Genomic DNA, 25,452 nt, shown 5'->3' on the forward strand with positions numbered 1-25,452 from the left:
TACGTAACTAAAGAGTACAAAAGAACGCGTTTTACAACTTCACAATTTTATTTCAAGAGAAATCATGTGTTATGCTGTGGCTCATCTTATTATTAGAATTCCGAAGTGCTACTCGCCCCACGCACATATGATCAGTGTCCTGCTACGGGAGGAATCAGAGTTTAGTATTATTAAGGAGAAAATGTTCTCATCAAGCTTCTGACCAACTGGTACGGTGTCTGTAATGTTACTCAAGTACTGCCGCAGTAAACATGTTATCTTACACTTAAAGTAACTATAAAAAAAGTGAGAAGTTCAGTTCAGTTTCAAGAACATATTTCTATTGAAAGATGTCAGTGCCGCAATTCTGCTACCATAGCTGCCGGTATATTAAGTATGAAAATTGGGTTTATAACGATGAACTTTCTTAAAACAATTGTAAATTTTCTTAGGAAACAGGACTCTGCAATGCGTACACATTGTCAGAAATACTTGCCCTCCCTCCCTTGCCCCCCCCCCCCCCCCCCCAGTGATCAACAGTGCAGTCGTAGTTACTATTCGGTAATATGGACTTTATAAACCGCGATTGCATCTGTTGTACATATTGCGAACTTTGTCTTTGTTCTTGACGAGTTAAGAATTTTTAACCCTCTATAACAATCTACACAAAAAGTGTAGGTCTTTCGAAAAGAAGTTTGAAATTCACATTACAAAGCCATCTCGTGTCATTTAAATATTTACGTTATTTAGAGGTAATAGTGCAATATTGTGAAAGTTGGTTTTTCGTGTCCTAAAATTTAACGTGAACTTTGGAACAGCCATCAACCTGTATGATTCACAAATGCAACGGAATTATTCGAAGGACTGAAATCACTGCACATCGTTTGAGAATCAAAGAGCTTGTCGTTTATCGTCGGCACAGCTTTCATCAAATAAGAGATGATATCATATGAACTTTTTGTTGGTATCAACATTTAGCATTTCGGAAAGTACTATTACGTTTCATTTCCTTTATGGAAACATTCAACCAATGTCCTTAAAAATCTTCCTGAAATTTGTCCATGAAGTTAGAAAAAAAATTGATACAAATATGATACAAATACTCATGCACCGCTGGTCAGAAGAAGATGGCATTTCTCTGCTGTTCTTAGCAGAAATATGAACCACAGTTTTTCGGCATCATGAAAACATAGTTCTTGAAGCATTCGAATAACGTGTGACAGTACCTTCGTAAATGAGTTTCAGATTTGCTGAGTAATTCTGAAAATAATGTCCCCTAACTGGAAGCGAACTCCACAAATCTAAACACTTGCTCTAAAGAAACATAAGACTATACGAAGAAGAACAGTAGGATTCGTTAGGAGGAGCGTATAGCAAGTTAAGACGGTTTTTATCACATGCTGATCGGATGAAAGTCCTTTATTTTAAGCTTCTAGTTCCGTAGCGCCAATTGAGGAACAAATCATCATGAACACGGAAAGAGTCAATACATGTAAGTAGCATGAGAAAAGTTAGTAACAGATAAAACAAAATTTACACAAATCCTATACAGGTGACAAGCTACTGAGTATAAAGGGTGAGTCACTAACTATTGCCATCTAGAATCACTTCGAAAGTACCATAGTAGCTGAAACATCATGTCACGGACTGCGCGGCCCCTCTCGCCGGAGGTGTTCGAGTCCCCCCTAGGGCATGGTTGTGTGTGTTGTTCTTAGCATAAGTTAGTTTAAGTTACTTTAAGTAGTATGTAATTCTAGGGACCGATGACCTAAGCATTTTGGTCCCTTTGGTATTCACACACATTTGAAAATTTTTTAGTAGCTGCAAAGTTTGTGGGACGAATTTTGCATGAGGCAACGGGGGCCATAATATGACGTTTGTTTTACGTTGCTAGGTGGGGTCGTGACAGAGATATGAAGGTCAACTATGTTTTTTTTAAGTGGGATGCTATAGTTTGGTACCTATTTTGTGATAGCGGCTATCGAGACAAATCCACAAATCCATTTTTTTTTTTTTTTTTTTTTTTTTTTTTTTAAGGCGACAGTGTGTTCTCGGGCCGCGACGTACTGATTTCATCTGTTCCCCTATTTCGTAAGACATGCACATTAGATTTCACATCATTCAAAATGACACTACTGTATTTCGAAGTCAGATAGAAACCATCCGTCCTGTTTACGGGCGTATCATTAAGACATCTCTAAAAACAAAACAAAAAAACAAAAAACAAAAAAACAAACAAATCCAGCACACAACGCTACCGCAACATCCCTTCCCTCTTCTTTACAACATCCCAGTCAGTTTCAAATTTGTACTGCGTTCACATGGTCGATTCGCGGGAAACAGTCTGCTTCCTGCTTGCTAAATAAGACGGGATACATTGGTGAGAGTTCCGCTAATTTCGTAATGTTTCAGTCAACAAAAATGGTCCCACAGTCGAACACTTTTGCTTTATCAGAGAAGATACCTACTGTCCTTATGTTATCATTTAACACCACATATGCTTCTCTTAGACAAAAAAGTAAATGTCACAGACGCTGAAGCCAGATTACAAGTGGTGCAACGAATTATGTTTGCTGAGATTTGTTACTTTGTGCACAGGCATCTCCGCAGACTCTTAAAACTCCAATAGTAAGCAAATAGGCAGTAACTGAGTACGTTCTCTAAAGTGTACTTAGTAACAAATATTCTAATACGCGTGAAATCTGACAGCATCTGAAACGCGTATTTCACAGGTGACTTGTAACCGTCCCCACTCTAATCGGCTTTGCAAACATCACCTTAATCGCGTGAGCCTAATCAGAAAATATACAATAATCGTATCCGAAGGGAGTAAGTGATTAGTGGGAAAAAGTTCTCGACAATTTATTTCTATAAATAAGTTACATACCTCTCTTCTAGCATAAATTTTGAATAAATGGTATAAAGCGGTTCCAGTCACACACGACAAAGACGAGAAGGTATCGCGAAGTTTTATAGTAACCTACAGCAACTCAATAAAATTATTCGTAAATACGCTCACACCAGTCCAAGTGGACAGACGCTGTTCGCTAAACAGCTGATTATTAGAACAGTAATTATTACATAACCAATCTGTACGAAAGTGTGCTAGCATATTAGGTAGCGCGCGTCACCAACAAAAAAGGAAATAGTAACTAGAAGTGTTAGCTACTGTTTGCAAAATAAAACCTGGTGTACTAACTTCGAAATACGTGCAAAAAATTGTTTGTGAAATCGTTAAATGGCAAAATTTCTCTGCTGTAGTCAAAACTGCGTTACATCACAGTAATATTTACATACACAGGCTGATTTCATTAGATTCCTAATCAAAAATTACATAAATCCAATTTTTAAATAATTGGAAAATACTTACAGTGAATAAAACAATCAAGATTCAAAACAGTTGCAACTCCGGAATACGAACCGTCAAGTGAAACAGAAAGCATTTTCACAAAATAAATATAAAATGCACATTTCATAAAATTATAGCATTAGTTTTGCCAGAGTTATTTTATTTAAATTTACGTTACTTTACTCTCATCCAAGCTGACATTACATGTACCGTCTCTGATTGTAAAATAGCACAAACTGACTGACTCCCCGAGGCGTCAACGTTTTGAACGAAAAAAGACTAGCACAGATTTGGTTTCATATTTCTTCTTTGACACATTAACTACACTGTCCCGTCTGCATCAAGGTCATTAGAGACGGAGCATAAGCTCGAATGATTTTCATGATTGGGAAAGGAAATACAGCGTGCTCTTTCAAAGGAACCATCCCGGTATTTGCCTGCAGCATTTTAGAGAAATCACAGAAAACCTAAATCTTTACGGCTGGATGCGGATTTGGACCGACGTACTTCGGAATGAGAAAAGGTACAGCATCCTTGTCTAGATAACAACGACTGAGGTTAATAACAAGATGGGAGAACTAGAATTTTACACGAACATCATTATTATTTAAATTCAAAAAGAAAACCACTGCATCTTCACCCAGTATGGTTTACAAAAGTTCTAAGCCGTAGTTGACAGCCTTACAGATTGTCGATGCCTTTAAGACGACGGTATCAGCGTCGGCGACAATGCTCCATTAGCTCCCCTTATTACGAGAGCACCTGGTTAGTGACAAACTATTGTGGTGCAGAATCTTGATGTTATATGGAGCTTAATTCATCTGCCCACATCCGTCGCTTCCACTGTGCCTCCTAAATTTCGCATTTGGTCTTATATGGACCAGATTCTCATCTTGTAGGGGCTACACACTTGCAAACGATTTCGTTGCTGGTACAGCTACCGTTACGGTTTACTGTTGGCCAAATACACAAATACCTAACTTTCCCTAATCTCTCCTCACTGTTGCCGTAACGGCAGTAACACAGTGTAATATTTATTTCATACAATTATAAGGTTTTTAAATTCATTTTATGGAACTCCCACTGAATATAAAAACATATTTTGTTTCAGATATGAGCGGAACTTCGAAATAACAGAAAATTCATTGTTTTTGTAGTTACAAAATTAGATAATATTTAAGGAAAATATAGAAAAATTATCACATCTGTGTTAAAGTCCTACAGACTCTTTACAACACTAAATTACTAAACATAAACCTTAGTAAACTAACAAATAATTGTTGTACGAATCTTCATCTCAGAATTATTCATTTTATTTGTGTATCTACGATAACCGCATCTATTTCATCACATTTCATTTCCTTAACTATTACGCTTTTCAGCTACCGACAAGCGTTACCACGGCTTATTTCGTTGTACGCATGTGAAAGATCTTCATGATGCGAAATGAAGTATTTTTCATTATAATAGCCTACCGTCCTGCACTGAGACGAAACAGATTATTTTTTACGTTTTTGTGCTTTGGCTTCCTTTCATAGTATACTGTGGCCACTATGCTCTGTTGGACATAACATGCAGAGATACGACACTGGACTCGTTTTCGGGACTACTGCCATTCGAGGCCCTCTTACGACCGGCCAGATTTAGGTTTACCATGGTATCACTGAATCGCTTCAGGCAAGCACAGGCTCCTCTGAAAAGGACACAACTAATTTCCTTCGGTAATCCTAGCCTCTCTCTGATGACATCGTCATCGACAGTTCGTTAACCCCTCATTTTTCCTCCTCCACATGCACTCTAGCGGCGAATAAGCGTATTTTAGCTGTTGAATACTCACTGCTTAAATTCTAAAGTTCATTAACTTCAGTTATTCACTCTCTTACTAGGAAAACATTAAGGTCCCTTCCAGCTGCGAGAAAACGGTTCTTACAAACAAAATCGGAAGACTCCGAACAAACCAATTATTCAAGAATTATCGACATGGTTTATAAAAGTAACCGTTAGAATTATTTAAAAAATAAAGTACTGCACCAGTTAAGCGTTTTTATGAGTAGCACCACCCGTTTCTGGTACTTAATCTCATTTTGTATTCCTCTGTTCTCTTGCTCCGCAGTCGTTTTTTTTGTTCTGCCTCTAATCATAAACAACACTAATGCAGACACCACGCTTCGTACTATGCATGAAAAGACCTAACCGCTGCAGGGCTCAGTTATTTAAATCATCACTGACACAGTTGCAGGTTTTCATAAAACTCTCATTTACGTAAGATGAAATTAAAACGTTTGCTTTGATACAACCAAAGAAAATGTTTCATATCGTTTTATATCATAATTGTTGTCTCATAAAATTGGCGACCTGTGTTTTATCTAGTCTGAGAATTCATTATTTGATGGCCAACTGATAGCCGGCCGGAGTGACCGACCAGTTCTAGGCGCTGCAGTCTGGAATCGCGCGACCACTACGCTCGGAGGTTCGGATCCTGCCTCGGGCATGGGTGTGTGTGATGTCCTTAGGTTAGTTAGGTTTAAGCAGTTCTAAGTTCTAGGGGACTGATGACCTCAGAAGTTCAGTCCCATAGTGCTCAGCGCCATTTCTGAGCCAACTGATGTGCCTTTCAATCGTTATGAAAGATAATTTCCACTTTACTTTTTTTACTTTACCCTGTACACGTAGACTTGACATAGTACAATGGATACTCTCGCCTCCCTTTTGTGGTTCTGACGATGGCCAGCGGTGGCCATTACCAGTTACCGATATAAACCATTTTCTGTTATTACATCAAATATAATATTAAGCACGGAGTTCAAAAAAGTCAATCGATACCTTCACAAGTAAGTGTCATTTTTCATAAATTAAAAGCATTGTAATACCATTCGCTTTGCATAAGTTTTTTCAATTTCCACATTTCTTATAAGTGTAATGCTTCAGAAAACAAGCGTCTCGTTAGTCACGATGAACACGGCAGAGAATACTACTAGCATGCCGTCAGCAGTAACTTACGTTATTGAGGGTTGTCCTATACGTGTGCCGAAGGAGGTAATGAACTCTGTGTCGAAACGACTGAAGGCGAGGCCGAATGCAGAGGAAGGAAGGCAGCGGCGAGTGTGCGTCGGTGCGAAAGAGGCTCTTTGGCTGAGAGGGCACCGTCAGTTGGGGGACGGCTCGTAACTGGACGGCCGTCGGTACAGTCGAATCCAAAGCGAGGGCCGGAGGCTTCTGTCATCAGCCGGCGGCGCTCGCCTCGTTTCCCTCTGGAAATGCACTAAGTAGGCCGGGTATTAGCTGACACTGCGCGAGCTCATTATTATAAAAGAATAAATAATCGGCCGGCCGCGGCGGCTGGGCCGGCCGCGGCTCTGCAGCGGTTCCTGGCGGCGGCCGTCGGAAGCTCGCGGAGTGGGGGCAAGAAGCCACAAGGACACGGCGCGCCGGCCGGCGGTGTGCGGCCAGTGCCGGCGAGCGCGCTGCCACGCACAGGCATGGGCCCGCCCAGCTAGCGCCAGCGCCATGCAGCCCAGCCCGCTCGTCTTCACCGTGCTGCTCGGCACCATCTTCGGGGTGCTGTCGGCGTCGCTGAGCAAGGCGCTGCGCTACCAGGCGCCCGACGAGTGCAAGTGGGTGGTGCTGGACGACGGCGAGGATGTGGCGCTCGACTGCCGACTGCGCACCATCAACAGCGAGCTCGAGAACACCAACTTCAGCGTGATCCAGCCGCAGCACACGGTGCGCCTGCGCCTCGAGTGCTCCGACGTGCTCTTCTTCCAGAGCTCGCTCAGCACAGGCAGCTTCCGGCCGCTGCAGGAGCTGCGCGAGCTCGTCATCGAGTTCTGCAAGATCGGCAACCTGTCGGCGGGCGCCTTCCGCGGCCTACGCCAGCTGCGCAACCTGACGCTGCGCACGCACAACACCGACTGGGCCGCGATGACGCTCGACGTCGACCGCGACGCCTTCAGCTCGGAACTGGGCCTGCTCGAGCGCCTCGACCTGGCCGAGAACAACATGTGGAGCCTGCCCGTCGGCGTCTTCTGTTCGCTGCACAGCCTCGAGGTGCTCAACCTGACGCGCAACAGGCTGCGCGACGTCGCGAGGTTCCAGTTCGGTCTGGGCGCCGCCTCCGGGCCCGGACCGGCCGAGCGCTGCGGCGGAAACCTGCGGGAGCTCGACTTGTCCAACAACAGCGTGGACGCCCTGGCCGCGTCCGCGCTCTCCGGCCTGTCGCGCCTGCAGACGCTCAACCTGCAGGGAAACGCCATCTCTTTCCTGGCCGACCGCGCTCTCGAGGGCCTGTCTTCGCTGTCGGTGCTGCACCTCGCCGACAACCGGCTCGTCAGCCTGCCGCCGGAGCTGTTCGCCGACACGCGAGACATCAAGGAGGTGTACCTACGCAACAACTCCGTCAACGTGCTCGCTCCCGGGCTCTTCAACGACCTGTCGCAGCTGCTGGTCCTCGACCTGTCGCACAACGAGCTCACCGCCGAATGGGTCAATTCTGCCACGTTCTCCGGCCTGGTACGCCTCGTCATTCTCAACCTCTCCCACAACCGCATCGCCAAGCTGGAGACCGCCGTGTTCCGTGATCTCTACTCACTGCAAATCCTCAGACTGGAAGAAAATGTTATCGAAAACATCCCTGAAAATACCTTCGCGTCGCTGTACAACCTCCATACGTTATTTCTATCTGGAAACAGACTCGTCAGTATCGAAAGCTACACTTTCAACGGCCTGTACGTCCTCAGCTTGTTATCCCTCGACAATAATTTGATCAGCAACATCCACCCGGCAGCTCTGAAGAACAGCTCCAGCCTACAGGACTTACATCTCAACGGGAATAGTCTTGTTGCAGTGCCCTCAGTGTTGTTAGACGTTCCTATGCTCAGGACTCTCGACCTCGGCGAAAATCACATATCGGAGATAGCAAATTCGAGTTTCAGTGATATGCAGCACCTGTACGGCCTGCGTTTGACGGACAATAACATCGGAAACATAACTAAGGGCACTTTCGACAGAATGTCGGCGCTCAAAATACTGAATCTGTCGAGGAACAAAATTTATGGTATCGAATCCGGTGCTTTTGACAACAACAAGAATCTGCAGGCTGTTAGACTCGATGGAAACTATTTGACAAACATAGACGGTCTCTTCAACAAGTTGGAACGCCTCATCTGGTTAAATATTTCGGACAATAAGCTGGAATGGTTCGATTATGCTCTGATTCCGACCGGACTCCAGTGGCTCGACATTCACGCTAATCAGATAACCGAACTCGGCAACTATCTCGAAATTGAAAGTCAACTTCATCTTAGCACTTTCGATGCGAGTTCAAATAAATTGACAGAAGTAACCGGCAGTTCTATTCCTGACAGTGTGGAACTTCTTTATCTGAATGACAATTTGATAACCAAAGTTCAGTCCTACACGTTCTTCAAAAAGCCTAACTTGACACGCGTCGATCTCTTCGGCAACAAAATTACCAACCTCAATCCGAACTCACTTCGTATTTCGACGGTGCCGAATTCTCGTCCGCTACCAGAGTTCTACATTAGTGGGAATCCGTATCTGTGTGACTGCACAATGGACTGGCTGCAAAGAATAAATGTGGATAACCGTGGCACACGTAACCAGCCTCGTGTGATGGATCTACACAGTATTCACTGTAAGCTTCTCTACAGCCGTGGCCGGACGTACATGCCGCTAACGGAAGCCTCTCCAAAGCAGTTTCTCTGCAAATATGAGTTCCACTGTTTCGCCCTTTGCCACTGCTGCGATTTCGACGCCTGCGACTGCAAAATGACGTGTCCGACTAATTGCACCTGTTATCACGATCAGTCCTGGACAGCGAATGCCGTTAACTGTGCTAGCTCCGGCTACGATGGACAGCTTCCTGAACAAATACCGATGGATGCCACGCAGCTCTACTTGGACGGCAACGATTTCAGGAGCCTTGGAAGTCACGCCTTCATTGGACGTAAGAGACTGAAGATTCTGTTCCTGAATGCTTCCGGTGTCGAAATTATCCATAATCGGACATTCAACGGTTTGAAAGAGTTGGAGTTACTTCACCTAGAAGATAACAGACTGCGCGAGCTCAGAGGGTACGAATTTGATGGCCTGGAGAGCCTGAAAGAGTTGTATCTCCACCGGAACTTTATAACTTCGATCCAAAACAGCACGTTCTCGCCATTGCGGCAGTTGAAAGTTCTGAAATTAGACAACAACCGGATAAGCCACTACGCGGTGTGGACGCTGCCCGCTTCCCTGACAGAACTCACGCTATCTAACAACAGCTGGCAGTGTGACTGTGATTACGCGGAGAGCTTCAAGGACTATCTTCTCAAGACTGAGACGCTAGTGTCGGACGCGAGCAGGGTGCAGTGCTTCCGGCGGTCTGGTGCTGCCAATGACACGCAAGATTTCTCCGACGACGCCGACTACATCGGATTTGCGCCAGACTCCGACGGCTACTACATCCTCAGCAACAGCTCGCTGCCTTGTTTCGGTGCGGTGGACACTAACGAGACGACAGCCGCCAATATTACGGCAACGAAAACTGTTATTCAGAAGCAGGCCATCCAGGACTATATTCCGCAACTGGTGGCCGCTCTGTGCGTTCTGTTAGTGCTGGTACTGACTGTGTTACTCATCTTCATTTTCCGCCAAGAGATGCGCGTGTGGTTCCACTCTCGGTTCGGCATCCGACTCTTCTATAGGCATTCCGATATCGACCACGAGGACCGCGACAAACTGTTCGACGCCTTCGTCAGTTACAGCTCGAAGGACGAGGCATTCGTCGCTGAGGAACTCGCGCCTATCCTGGAGCACGGAGACCCGCCGTATAAGTTGTGCTTGCACTACAGAGACTTCCCTGTGGGCGCGTACATCGGGGAGACGATAGTGCAGGCAGTCGAATCGTCGCGGCGCACCATCATGGTGCTGTCGGACAACTTCATCCGGTCGGAGTGGTGCCGTTTCGAGTTCAAGTCGGCGCACCACCAAGTGCTGCGCGACAGGCGCCGCCGGCTGATAGTGGTGCTGCTGGGGGAGGTCCCTCAGAAGGACCTCGACCCCGACATTCGTCTCTACCTCAAGACGAACACGTACTTGCAGTGGGGTGACAAGCTCTTCTGGGAGAAGCTGCGCTTCGCGCTGCCTGACGTTCCTAACAACCAGCGGCGGAGGACGACGTCGGTGCCTCTGCAGCCGCAGCCGTCGACGCGCGGCACCAACAACCACGTGCACGCCATGCACCGGCACAACAACCAGGCGCCGCCCAACAACGCCAACGCCCGCTCCGTCGCCATACACATCTGACGGCCTCGACTGCAATCGTGTACATAGTTCGGTACGACCCGCAGAAGACTGCACTTTCTAGTTAACCAGCCGCCAGCCGCTCGCGCTGCGGTCTGTTTTTCGGTTGTGATAGCGTGTTCGGAGTACAGACGAGACGATCGCATCCGAGTGAACGCGAGTACAGTATTGGTACGCGGTACAAGTAGCTACCCACCCATCAACAGTGTAAGATAAAAATCGACTTCTGAGAACGGAAATAGTGGCGGATAAACGTGGTTCGAATGTGTTGACCAAATCAGTAATTTATTATATTTTTTAAAGTGATTTGTTATGTATACACATATATAAATCTGTTATATAATGATATGTAATTCTCGTGATTATGGTGCTATACGACTTCAAGCTTTCAACGGTCGCCTGTCATCTCTATGTAAGTTACAACAGTCTACTGTTTAACTCAACATTCCAGTAATGTTACTCCAAGTTTCATTTAGATTACAGTGATAATTTTGTACTGATTTGATTCTCGTTTAAGCAGATGATGCTGATGAACTAGCTTTTCTACTATGTTTCCAGATATTATAAGCATTGCGAAAGGACATTGTCCACGGAAAGACTCTGTTAGCTTAAACGCAGTTTAAATTATAGTATTTTATTACATGCAGATTTTTGTACGTATACATACTTCAGCTTGCTGATATGGGATTAATGCGTTGAATAAATCCCCTGATAATACAAATGCCTCATTGTTTATTTTTTCAAGTGGACAATTATTAAATCCTATTCAATTCGTTATTAATGATCTCTAATGAGTTCTTCTAAAAACTCTTAGGCTTGTTAGCGTCTACCATTTCTTTTTAGTTACAGCTTTTATTGAACAACGTAGCTTGTCTTCTCCACTTTAGTCGTATTGGCTATCAACGGCTCGATAAATTGTTTTCCGCTGAAGAAACAGATAACAGGTTTAGGTGACGGTTTAATTACAAAATATTAACATTAACGATTTATCAAAACATCTGTATCCAGTGTTTGAACAAGTACAGAAGAATTTAAATAATGGCTTAAAACGTATAACGTTTTCTTACGCTGTATCAAATCACTCAGAACGTTCTACCATACGTTATGCGCATTTAATACAGTGAAATTACGTTTTAATTAAATGTGCGTCTATATGTATGTATTTAAAATAATAACTTGAGCACATACATGCGCAACGGACGAAGTAAACATTAATGTTCTTAACATGTACCATGTATAATCTTTGATAGTACATGGGAATAATAAATTTCTCGTATGAAACAGTCTTTCTAATAATATTCCACATTTAAAAACATTATTTAGTTTGATAGAAACGAAATAGTATATGAAGTGTTTCTCCACAAATGAAATCATCTTGCTTAGCTGGCAAAAGTGTTTTCCATAATAAAAGTTCTTAACAACTTTCACATTATTTCTAATAGTAACATTGCTGACATTTCTGAAGAGAATATGCAGCCAAAGGTTTTTGTTTTTTGAGTTGAACTCCATTAGACTCGGATGTTGCTGTTCCTACCCGGCGTTGGAGTTTCCAGCAGAATGGAATGGAGAATCTTCCTCGTCCACATTAGTGGTAGGAATTCAAGTGGGAACGACTTACATAAAGTATATACAGTCTGTTTTAGACAATTGCGCTTAAAAATGTGCATTCTGATAGGTGTAGGATGTTGTAAAACTATTGTCGTTTTCGTACAACAAGCACGCAACACAGTAGTAGTGAAAAAAAATTAGAGGATTCCTCCTTTATTAACCTGAGCTCGTCTCATTTTTCTGAAGGACCTCCGTCTACTCATTTTAATTTAGTTGCTAATAGTAGTGGTTAAAACTTACCTACGAATAAAAACTTGCCAGTGAAAAGCATTTTATGTTTCAGTTTTTCTTTTAATGTGAGAAATATTTTTTGCTGGATACGTCATAGAAACAAGTCAATCGTTTCTGGTAATGTTCGCTCTGATAGTTTTGTTTTATTCTTTTATACGAAAAATCGAGTAGGTAGATTCCAGAGAAACTCTTTTCCCTTTATGTATTGCAATGCGACTGAGCAATACTCCCAATTCACGCACACAGAAATTGTACTTATTTTGGCAACGAACGCAACACTATCGGATTCTTTTCAAACAACTTTAATTACTGTTCGTTCACAAGAGCCCTAAAATTTATTTTTAATTATATTTCACTTACAGATTTATTAGAACGCATATGTTTCAATCTACTTAACGTTTTCGCTTATTACAGGAGTTTAAAACTAATTTATCGTTACAGTGAAGAGAAGAATTTCCTCGCATGTTGAAGTCCTATTACTGATCGACGAAACCATATACTCAGTTTAACAGTGAATTAATCCCGAACTAAAAACATTAGTTCACAGGTGTGTTGCAATTTATTCATAACTTACCCTTATGTAGCACGTCTGGTACATTTCCTTACAATGTAGAGCAGAATGCGTAATAAACTCGGGGAAACGTCATATTTATTCTTGATCAGGTTTTCTCAAGTGTTCTCAAGTTTGCAAGGTCAGTTATTTTAACAAATACGTTAAAAGTTAGTTGCTTTGTTTTTACGTATCTGAAAACATTGACGAATAACCACTTAATGTCTGACTGTAACGTTCATTTAACATAAGGATTATAACTAAGCTGGTGATTTATTTTCTTATGATTGAAGAAATGATGGTAACAGACGGTATGCAGAGTACAGATTAATACTAACGAAAAAGCAAAAACAGCACTCATCCACAGTGGATGGTTGTTACTTCTACTTCAATGCAAGAAGTAACTTGTATTTTCACACTTACGAGCAGAACAAAAATTTTTATGCAGCACCAGCATCTACACGACAGTATATAGTCAGCAACTGAATACTGAGCATACGTTTGTTGTTAATTTTACTTTGTTAGGGATGATTTTTTGCACTTGATTTAAAAGAAGTTCCGGGAAAATATAAAACTGGTTAACAACCAAAGAACTGGGATTCGGTTTTCCTTTTATCTCTGAAATAATCGTTCTCACAGGTGGAAATATTTTTCATTTTTGTCTGTATCATACATACATATTCTATTTCCGGAGATACAGTGATTATGCACTTCAAAAGATTATTTTTCCACAAGTGCCTGCTTCCTTTTCTGTAAGTTGCTATGAAAACTAATATCATGAAAGAAAAAAATGTTTCGTAACGCCGTACTTATACAAACAATATCGAAGATTACATCACGCTTAACACGTAATATTAGGAGAGGATATATTTAATTTTCTCAATAATAATGGAACATGTACCTAATAACCTACCATACACCTTTGTTTATAAGCAAAACACTTCTCAGTGGGACTGTTACTGATGACAGTCATATACCAGAGCTGAAAAATCTGTCTTTTCTTCTTGTTCTGTGAAAAACACGTAAATGACATTTATAACAAAAACGTGATATTGCCTAAGAATGAAAGTATGACAAGCCATTCCGGCGCCAGGTCTTTTCCATACACCCCAATATTTGGGGTCAGTAACCTGAAAGGGTAATTCAGTCGCAATACATTTAGAGCTGGACGGATTCCAATAGTGCCACGATTAGCATCTGACTAATAGCCGTGGAAAGAGCGACGTTCAACTCTCACAGCTTTGTATCACTGCGACTTGAATGTTCGAAGGCAGTGCATAAATTAGCACAGTTCTTGCCATTTATTTTTCCTAAACATCGCTTCTAACACATTCACGTGGCCTACTGAATGTACGCAGACGTCTCTGGCGCTACGAAAGTTATGCTTTTCTCGTCATTTTTTGAGTTAGGCGAAGCAGCATAATTTTGTAGATTAGTGACGATGAAGTCGTAAATTCGCAATCAGAGTCAGTGATTTTGTGAAGTCATGTCGTAAATTAAATAAATACATTGCACAATATCCTAGCACCATGATCGCGGCCAACTGTATCAGATGTTATGTATTGTGAAGCAACTACCAACCACCAAATTTACGACATTTAATCATTTGTTGTTCTTTGTCGTTTCCGATTTAGAACAGAGAGTTTAACTTCAGGCGGCTGCTGTACAGTAATGGTCAGGATGACCAGTCATCGGTATCATGTTTTTGTATACCGTACTCGAAAATTTAACGTTTTCATATTGAATAAAGTATGATAATGAGTCGACGTCATTGCCGCATCTGATTTTAACAACAGAATTTCAACATTATTTTTAAGCCTAATGTATAGAGTGGATCACCATTTTCATATGCAAACTGAACAATGTAATCTGACACTGTCATGACGCATTTCAACACAAAATACGATGCAGATTATATATCTTCGCTTTTTACCGTCTATCTAGCTATTTATCAACTGCTATTCTTACAATAATTGAAAGATACTTGTGAAGAAATAGTTTTCTTCTTTAGTCCGTTTGTGTTTAGTTTGTTAGCAAGGTTTCTACAATAAAACGTCCGTTAATTTTATGAATACCAGTTTGTACGATAATGGTGATTAGTGAATTAGATTTATTTCCCCACCAGTTCATTTTATGCGTATTTACCAGTTAATATCTCTTTGTGTGCTGTTACGTGACTGCCTGATTGTTTTCATGCATCTCAATGTTTTGAGGTTAGTAACCTCAAAGGATAATGTAGTCGCAGTACTTCAAGAGCTGGACGCGTTCCAATAATGCCGCGATTAACACCTGACTAATATCTGTTGAGAGAATGAGGTGTTGTTATGATCTGAAGGTTCAAAGGCAGTGCATAAGTTAAGGCTAATTTTTCCATTCATTTTTTAACCGTAGGTTGTAACATATTTCTCGGGCCACTAGGATTTGTTCAGATGCCTCTAGCGTCGCGCACCTGCACTCTCGTTAGAAGTAAAACTTGCCACCTCATCCGAAATTTTGACTGCCTGTTATTTCTTCAGGAAAGCAGGCAGTAATAAAGAAATATTGTATGGTTACCACAGACATTTGACGTCCATTAGTACCGCAAAATGTTCAGAGTGTTGCCTTGCTTACCAGTCGCTTGCTCTTCATTATATAATGCACGAGCAGCACTCCTTTGCACAGGTAACCGAGCATCGAATGAATAAAAATACGACAGAACAACGATTCTACACGTCATCCGTAACAACAAAACTGATGTCACAGCTCTAAGCTCTCGGCTTCCTCAAAGAGGAGCTGTGATACCCCATGCGTAAACAGATGTGATTAGTAGATTTAGTTTCTGGATATTTAAATATCAATAAAGACATTTTTTGAACCTATTTCGAACCACTGATATGAAACTGCGTACTACACAATGCTTCAGTTTAAGAGTGCAGTAAAGCGTAACTTTTTGATGAGTATGAAAATATTGCATCTGTTTTGTATGTTTCTTGGTCTATATCTAACATCTTAGTTTGTGCTTTGAACAGAAATTAAATTACTAATGTAATGTATTCGTGTACCCCTTTTTACATAAAGTTACATAATAATACCTTTAAGGACTTGTTTTCCCACCAAAGTTAGGGTCCAAGTGGGTTCCTGCAGATTTTATTTTATTTTTAATAGTTTTAACCGACTGACATAACGTAGCGTTATCTCATTTACCATTGACACAAGTTGAGAAATTGGCGTCCCTAAATATTGATTCATTGTAATGTTTCTCACAGTACAATGCTTTGATATTATCATTCGAAGTTGAAATGGCAGTGGCAAGGTGACAGGACTAGAGAAAAATACTAACAGTGGAGTTACATAATACAGTTCGATACAGACTGGATGTAACCTGTGAGCGTCACAGCAAGAAGAAAATCGTAATCATTCAGCTGTTGATCAGTTTCTCATGTAAGATGTATTCGTTCCAAATTTTATGGCCAATTCGTGGCAAGAATAAGTTTAATGGCGATCCAATTGATGCCTTTGTGATGTTTCGTTTTATTTAGACTAAGCCACTATGGCTTGCGCTAGTTCACGACTCTGAACTGAGATTTTAGAGCGGGTCTGTTGTGACAAAAAGTGGCAGTACACCGAAAATATCTTTTTCTTTCATCTATTTGAACATTATGTTTGCAAAGTGCTTTTTATGTGACGACTACGAAGCAAAACAAATAATAGATCAACTCTGACTGAGAAGAACAGTATGCTAAAAAGTAGGAATTTTCTTACTTCGTGCAGAAATATTGGTTCAAAGACAGTCTTTATATCTTTATGATATATTTTAGTCCTCATATCATTCATTTATAACATTTAAGACTGACGTTCCGAATGGAAGTGTGTATCACGGTCATTCGCTGTAATAAATACGGTCCATCTTCTGCCTTGTTGCATTTCCTCAGCGTTAACTTGGAACAATCTTACGGAAGCTTATTATTTACATTTTGAGAAAGAGAGTATTGTTGTATCCTGCCATATCATTATTCAGTACATACGCAAGGAAGAAAGACACATTTGCTGTTCTCGGCGTTTAACATTTACGAGAACCGTTTTCTAGTAGCAACGGCGTGTATTTTACTAAGTTTTAACCTGAAGAAACTTCATCTCCTCTCTCTATTTTACGTTAAATAACTAAAGTAGTATATACGAACTAAGCGTCTCAAACAACACGAAGAGCCTCATCTATAGAATGATAGACACTGCTGAGAGAGTTTTGTAGCGTCACGTAACGGCGTCATATAGATATCTTTTAACGGTTTCTCTCTACCGACAACATTTCACAGCGTCTGCCAAATATATACCCCTTCGTATGATTGTGGCATCACCTAAATCGTCTTTATGTACAGATTTACAAAATTACAAAGGGACAAATTACCTATGTTTCAGATTCTTAGGCAAGGAGCTTGAGACAACAAATTAGAAAACGTAATGTTGACAATCTGTAACTGACAGTTTCTCATAAACTTGCGCGTGGTATTTGTAACTTCAGATTGTGGAACAGAAACGTCTACTGCAGCTTTCTCCCGGCCGTTGCAATTAAATAAAATGCAAACTACAACTTTTCTTATTAATTGTTTAACGAGATATAATTAATTTATGGTGATATAAGAGAGAATTTTTATTAGTAGGCTAGTACCATGTATCTTATACAAAAACGTATTACGCATCGTTTAAGGAGCGAAATCGGATTTCTTACCACACCTTCTGCACTGATCCATCCACAATATACCTAGTTCAAGTGGAATCGGATACGGTAATGTACTCCTTGGGTGCACTGTCTCTCTTCAGTGATACCGATGCACCAATAATCTATTACAATTTTCTGAGCTCTTCCGCTACAGAATGGAGATAAAACTTCCCCTAAATCAGTTAAAATGGTTACGCCACACATAACTGTAATCGAGCTGTTCACACAGAAATACAACTCGTTTAAGTAAAAATACTAATAGTATTTTACCTTTTATATGAGGTCCTTACTTCGCAGATAACAGAACAAATACTCTTTTCGGGAGTTATTTATCTGATGTAGCGCAGATTCATATTTCGGGAATGAAATGCAATTTCAGTTGAGTACCAAATGATTTAATAAACATATGCAGTACACACATCGTTATCATACTAGTCTTCCAACAAGTTCAGTTTAATCTTTAAGCTAATGTATCACGTATTTTTTTTAAAATGAAAAGAGTTTAATAAGTATCCTATTTGAGCACCATCAACGTCACCTGATAGCTAAGAATACATTTCGTAAATGAATATTCTTCTTAACAGTAGCACGTATAATGAATTTCTTATATCGTTACTGGTGAAAGGCTCGTATAATAATATACACGAGTTTTACTGAGTGCGTAAATGGCCTTATATAAAAACTTAGTTCGCTGGCATTTTTCAGAAAAAAGTGTGTACAGATTCATGACACTATGACAAATACGTACACAGTTATGTTTGGAAAGTTTCACTTATTTTTGAGTTTCCCCTGTACATGTGCACACAGTGCCTGACCACACCAAGAAACCTAAGAGACAAAAAGGAAGATTGTTTGACTACCTCCTTACTTTAAGAAATATGGAAAATGACAGTGCTAGACCATTTACTCTTTCTTAATTATGAATCAGCTAAGTCAGTTAGGGACGGACGTAGAGTTTAATCTGGAATCCGAAGGACGATACAGGCCGACATATCGCACATACAGCTGTCATTGCCAGAGGTAGCAATCATGTTTAATATCAGAAAATAACTCTACGACTAACTCAGTTTAAATCTAGCCCTGTGAGATTTATAGTCTTACTTTCACAACCGAACATTCAAAACTTATTGTTTGAAAACAGATATGCCGATTTTGTTTCCGCGGACTGTTAGATATTTGTGTTCAATCATCGATTCGCTGACGACATTACGCGCAGGACTAAACATAATAGTAGAGGACGCAGGAATTAAATCGAACCCGACCATCCTCCTTCACGTTTTCGAAGATTTTCCTAGATCATAGCTCACACGATTAGTCCATCGTGCCAACGGTTAATACCTTCTAAGCTCATGTTAAATGAGTCTCTGTCAACGTTAGCATCCACATGAAGTAAACCGACTGACCAAATTCCCCGTAACATTGCGGTTAGGGGGCTGGGTCACTTGCAGTTTTCAGCGAAAGTGAGTTTTACTCTGATACTCATATTCTGTACATCAAATGTGTATCGAAGGTAAAGATCATAGTAGAAATACACGGCTACTGCAAACGGCTTAAAATAACACCTGAGATTATCATCTCTGAGAGATATCGATTCAATTAACGGCTAAGTTGCATACCTGCAACTTTACGCCGAACCTTATACATAACTTCTCCGCGAGCACGCACGTAACTTCCATTAATTACCAATAAATCTCGAAAACAATTTTGTTCGTTTTCAGATCTGTCAGTCTGTTGGTCTGTTTTTGCATTACAAGTAAAACAAAACTAATTACATCCGAAGAAATCGAACGTAAAGTAACTGAGGGTGAAATGTATCGTTCAAGTAACACTATTATAAATTCCATTTCGATGGTTCTGATCGATCGCTTATTGAAACTAGATGACAAAGTTTAAATTGTGTCACCAACCTGTTTTGGGTAAATTCCTCCTCGAGATTTTGATATGACAGAACAGTGTCACTATTCGTTCGTTGGAAGTGAAATCAGCCCAAGGGTTTAATTTTTTTTCTGAATTATACTTCTTGTGCTAGTGCTTTCTTCCCTTCGCCTGAAAATTTCCGATCACTTACTTCGACTGTCACTAATATTCATAAGAAATGTTCAGAAAAGTGTATCTCAAATTATACTTCTTTTCGTCAGTGCTAGTGGTTGTAGTTGCGACATGGTGCAATACGTTCCAGACAATTCCTTTTCGCCCTTTAGTGTGTTGTGTTTACAGGACAGTAGCACTATGTTTCTAACTAAATTAGTATAGACCTACCGATAACATTTCTTAGTACAGGAGTTTTACAAACTATCATGTGTGACGGAAATTTTGCAAATTTGTCGTGTGATGGAAGTAAGTTGTGTATTATGTAGTATGCAGGTTCTGTATGGTTGAGAATACCTAAATCATGTGTAAAGACTAAGCATCACTTTCCCTCGATTTCAATAGACAAGTAAATATCTGTAAAAACTTGCGAAATATAGCTGCTACAAATTCCATAGATACATTCGTTGTACCACGGCAGGGGTGTCATAGTGTGTAAATGTTCAGACTATCAGTCGGCTCTGCTGTAAACTGAGGTTACGTCAAAGAGCTGCACTGGTTGATTCCAGTCTGAACTATTTTTATCTATAGGCCTTGCGGCAAAAATCCACATCTCTGATATCTACAGTAATATTTACAAATCATAATAATGTTGTTTATAATGAATGTATTCAGAACATATTTCGAAACCAGAGAGTTTCCAACTTTAAACACGAAGAATGTCATAGCTGTTTACGACAATTAGGATCTTCACAAACCCACGACATTACTAAAAACAAAGGAAAACCATCAAGACAGCTAAGCTTTAAGTCGAATAAGGAAAGTTATATGTGTATCCACGTAACAAGAAAAGCATGACAAAGACTTAGGCTAACTATCGTGACTAGGGAGCGAGAGGAGCATGGGTTTTCAGCTGATACTTTATTCTAATTTGGGTATCGTTTTCCCTTAACAAAATTCCCTGGGTACTTGTAGACATCTAAGAAGTTAGTGGAAAAATTAGTACATACCCAGAATGAAAAATTCACGTTACGACGTCGTGCTGCATTTTTATGCTCGTGATGCTTCATATTAGAAGTGGGATGGCTCAGCATTATTTAAAACTCTCTGCTTCAAAACCTACTCAGTTATTAAGGAATAATACGGAAATAGCTATGATTATCTGTTTATCTTGTGTTCAGGAAGGTAACTAGTACTTTGTAAACATTCGAATTTTTCTATAAGTTACTGGACTTCAGAATGCTGTTTAATCGTATAAGAACAACAATGCAAACGTATCTTACAACTAAGTGCACTTTTGTTACATGATTACTTCATCATCTATTGATTTACAGACACCACCCGAAGTCTGTTATAATTTTCTGGTCTCTGTTGTACAGACACTAGGACGATATTAATTCGTCGAAGTGACAATTGGTTGTGCTTACGTGTTCAACACCAAGTAAATTTAAAACACTTTGAGACTATCTGATATCAGAAATAGTGTCCCACGGGAGTGTTACAGCGTCACTATGATCGATCGCAATTAACGTTTTATCTTGTATATTACCTGACTTCATACGCAACCTGTAAACAATTTCTCTGGTTGTCCATTAATGTTCAAATGTCCAGTTTTCTAATAAATGTTCAGAGCAATTCATGTTGTAACATTTTAAAGTACACATGCAGCACAAAATTTTGCCTCCTCACTGTTTTCATTCAAATTATGAGCTGCTCTAGATGAAACAGAGTTCCTTATTCGTTAAAAATAAACAAGACCGAAATCGAACAATTGTATAGTATAATTAATCTCAGTAGTTCCTCTGCTGATGTCTTCTGACTTCTCAGTACTGTACTTATAGTGTCACAGCAACAGTCATATAAGGGAAACAGTTTCTACTGTGACAAACTATTGCTTTAATGCTTTTTTGAATCTTTTACTCTTGTAGTTGTAGAAAACGAAACTTCTCAGAAATGTGAGGTACATCTTAAAACCGATGTCACTGGTTCATTGTCACACGCAACCTCCACTCATGTAATCCTCCATCGTGAATAACACCTATCTGTTGCTTGTTTTTTTATCGATAGAGAAAGAGCTCTTAAACTTCATATTTTGTCTCACTGCGTGTAGTAGACGTTAAGTCTCTTTTGTTATTGCGAGTCCATACAATAATATAGATGAGAATTAAGGGCTACTCTCACGAATATCAAATTCCATTTGATCAGACTTTACACTGCAGAATATTTTAGTGCTTAAGAAGGTCCTGGAAAGTCGTAACATACTATTTACTATGAGAAGTGGAATGGGATAACTTGTATTTGCAATCATTTTACCCTAACTGTCTAAAAACCAAATCTGTGCGTTTGTTTAGCCTTTCCTGGTTCAACTTAGATATTCAGATGTCAAATACAACTTGCGAACATTGTATTTCAAGTTTTCCTCACCGTCTCTTTTTGGCATTTTCTTAATCGCATGTAATTAATAAATCCACTAACAAACGTATCTCAGACTAAACTGTATACAGACTTCCAATTCCAAGAACTGTACACCAAATACTATCCTCTAAAATTGTAAGTAGCAGCTGCAAGTAGCAAATTTGTAAAACTAGTTCTTATTTCAGCTTACTCCCAAAGATGGCTGAGAAAAAGCTACACATCGGGTTATAAAAAAAGAGAAACGCGTGTTCAAAATTTTTAAAAATGCTTTCTAGTGATAGTAATGTTGATCCCCACCTACCCCACCCTAGGTGGTGGGGCGTGGGCTAGCTTTGAAATCTTAAATAGGAAAATCCCACTTTTATTGTAGATTCGAATTCTACGAGGAAAATACGTATCTTTCGTTTGGTTCAGTCGTTAGGCGAAAGGTAATTGACAAATACCACAATTGAGTTCCAAAACAGTATTCTCTCAACAAAAATGAATTGGATCCAAAACATAAAACGCCTCAGTATTTTGCAGTTTTCTTCATGGAGATGTTCTAAAATATTCATTCATTCATTATTTGACTTGATCTCATTGCGTGCGTGTCGTCTCTCATTTCTGAAGTACGTTCCTTCATTACCGAATTGTGTATTAGTTCGAATTCAGAAGTAGTTTATGTTTACGGGGGAAGGGGCAGGAATGTCGATAATGCTGTAACCTTTTACTATAGACGTTTGCAAAACAGGGTGCTAGGTCGCCCTTCTTTTCGTTGGGTTATTCGCCAGTTTCCCATCGAGGGAACTGTAAAACCACAAAAAAGGAACCCTCTAAGAACATTTGCTGAAGAGAATAATGAAACTGCGATATTAGCTGTAGTGAATCATAATCACAACATCAGCACTCGGCAATTATGTCATGAATCGGGTCTTACATTAAAGTTCGCCGGATTTTGAAACGTAGAAAATGTCATCCATTTCATATTACCCTCCATCAGAAACTTTATGGCAATGGTTTCCAGAACCGAGTGACATTTGTCCAGTGGTGACTTCCGTGAATGTAGAGGTACACCAATTTCTTTGCTCGAGTATTGCTCTCAGGCGGGTCGGCCTCCACAAACCACGGTACGATTAATCGACACAGTATGCATTATTGGATTGTGGAAAACCTACACTGGTTACGCCAAGTTGAAAATCAATGTCCGTGGAATGTGGATATTTGGTGTGGAATAATTGGTGACAAACTCATTGGACCATCTATGGCAACTTAAATCTTGATAAATATCGAACATCCTTGCTTGCAGTCATTAGAGTGTGATTTCAACATGATGGTTACCCAGTTTATTATTCTGTAGCAACACGGGAAGCATTAGATCGCACGTAAAATCGTCAGTGGGTCGGAAGAGGCGGCATTTTGACTTGTCCTGCAAGATCGCCAGATCTTACTTCCATCACTTCTATTTGTGGGGTTACTAGAAGGTGAAAGTTTGTAGTGAAGTGCCAAAAATTGAGATAAAATGATTCAGCGTATCACCTATGCATGTCAACAGATTACATCGGGAAGAGTTCTTAGTTGTGTCGAATCATTCCACGTGCGGATAAGTAAGTGCATCGAAGTTGATGGCGACATTTTTGAGCACGTACTGTGAAATAATTGTCACAAACAAGCACCCTGTTGGCGAGAAGTGAGAGGACGTACCTCAGACAAACTCTTTTCACAGTTACTGAATAAATCTGGTTCTCTTTTTTATTCAGTGGAGTTTTCTCGAAATAATATCGTTTAGGAGCTCAGTTGTGCTATTTGTTGACTACAGCGCCATCTGTGACCTAACAACAAAAGTAATATTTACAAAAGTTACTTATGTTTTTTTCCGTACAGGTCGGATTTGCAACAAAAAATTTATGTTCTGGTTTAAGATTCAAAATTACCGCCGTCGCATTCCCTAGGGCTGCAGCGAGGGATCAGTATTGGTATAGCCGGAGGGCATTTCTGCAATTACTGAAAATATATTTTTCCGTTTTGCAATTCGATGTGTAGTTTTTGATATATTTCGATTTTTCAAAATACAACCGCCACCATGTATACTCAAGAGACCCAAAAGGAATGTTTTGAGGGTCACTATTATTTACACGTTAATAACTGCACTGGGAACAAAACTGAAGAGACATTTCGTATTTTTTGGCAAAATTTACTCATTTTAAGTCGTTTTAATATACAATACGGCATAGGAATGGATCTGAAATTTGAGCATAAGTACTGTACAACGCTCAGTAAGTTCGCATTCAACGCACCGTACAGAACATAAGCACAACGTAAAAGATTTTTCTTAAAGATTACTTCTCACCTTGTAGCTGTATTGTCGTTTATCACTACATATCAGCTGGTATGCATTCGACTCTCATAAATCACTGCAACAGGGTTTTATATATCATTATTCACAGCAGACTGTCGAAAATAATGATCTTTTTGACAAAAATCTCAGTATTTCCATCAATTATTTCAGTCCACTCGAATTTCATTTTTTTCGTATTTTTCCGATCGTTTTCTGCCGCTTACTGGCTCGGGGGCTACGTTATAAATCTTAAAGAGGTATGTGCGATGTCACTACACATTATTATAATTTGTCACCGATCAATGTTTACTTACCTTTATTGCACTAAACAGGATACGCTGTAAGGATTGATTCTCATTTGTAAACATAGTGGCTTTAATCAAACTCAGGCTGTGTGTCGTCCTTTGAGTGAGGCTGTGCACTTTAACGATCCAGACCTTTAAAGTTTGGGATCATTCATTATTCATTTGATTGATAAATGCAGAGCGTTACTCCCTAGATTGGAAATCTCGGCAGTTTGATGTAAGACAGGAACACTTTTAGCACTGTACTGTGATAATTAATTTTTAAACCTAGTCATACATAGTAAAAATAGTTACTGGAATTCGGAAATTTTCATAATAATAAACGCAACCACGGAACCATGTATGTTATTAAGACAACTTGTCATTTTATAAAGTAAAACAACCACTCATCAGAGGTTAGATTTAACACATCAGGGCTTTACCGATGGAGTTACTATGTCCTAGTGTCCTTACCACGTGTCGATCACCTAACCAATTCATTCCACCTTCACGTGGAATCCGAAGCATTTTTTTCAGTAAAAACATAATGGTAATGGTGTGTGATTCCTTCCAAAAATTTAACTTTCTTACAGAAGCATTCATTCCATAATGTTTCCTGTGCAGACATGAACGCATGTATAAAACACACTTGAATCAAAATCTCTTGTTTAAACAGTTAATCCTCAGAACTGT

At 40.2% G+C, this 25,452-nt stretch overlaps 1 protein-coding gene across 1 annotated transcript; it reads left to right on the top strand.

The window, feature by feature from the left end:
* Window positions 1–928: 928 nt before the first annotated feature.
* LOC124556357 (toll-like receptor Tollo) lies at window positions 929–11,354 on the top strand. Its single transcript, XM_047130324.1, has 2 exons — window positions 929–1,095; window positions 6,691–11,354. Exons 1-2 carry the CDS (start codon window positions 929–931, stop codon window positions 10,634–10,636), a joined length of 4,113 nt encoding a protein of 1,370 aa, XP_046986280.1. The 3' UTR covers window positions 10,637–11,354.
* Window positions 11,355–25,452: the final 14,098 nt, after the last annotated feature.

Source organism: Schistocerca americana, chromosome X (genome assembly GCF_021461395.2).
Source record: "Schistocerca americana isolate TAMUIC-IGC-003095 chromosome X, iqSchAmer2.1, whole genome shotgun sequence".
NCBI classification, from domain to species: Eukaryota; Metazoa; Arthropoda; class Insecta; order Orthoptera; family Acrididae; genus Schistocerca; species Schistocerca americana.

What these genes read in the sequence shown, in the direction of transcription:
- LOC124556357 (XM_047130324.1), top strand. Translation starts at nt 929, where the DNA reads ATGAACTTTTTGTTGGTATCAACATTTAGCATTTCGGAAAGTACTATT. An exon ending in CAAATACTCATGCACCGCTG is followed by an intron (nt 1,096 to 6,690) that starts GTCAGAAGAAGA and finishes GCGGCTCTGCAG; the next exon opens with CGGTTCCTGGCGGCGGCCGT.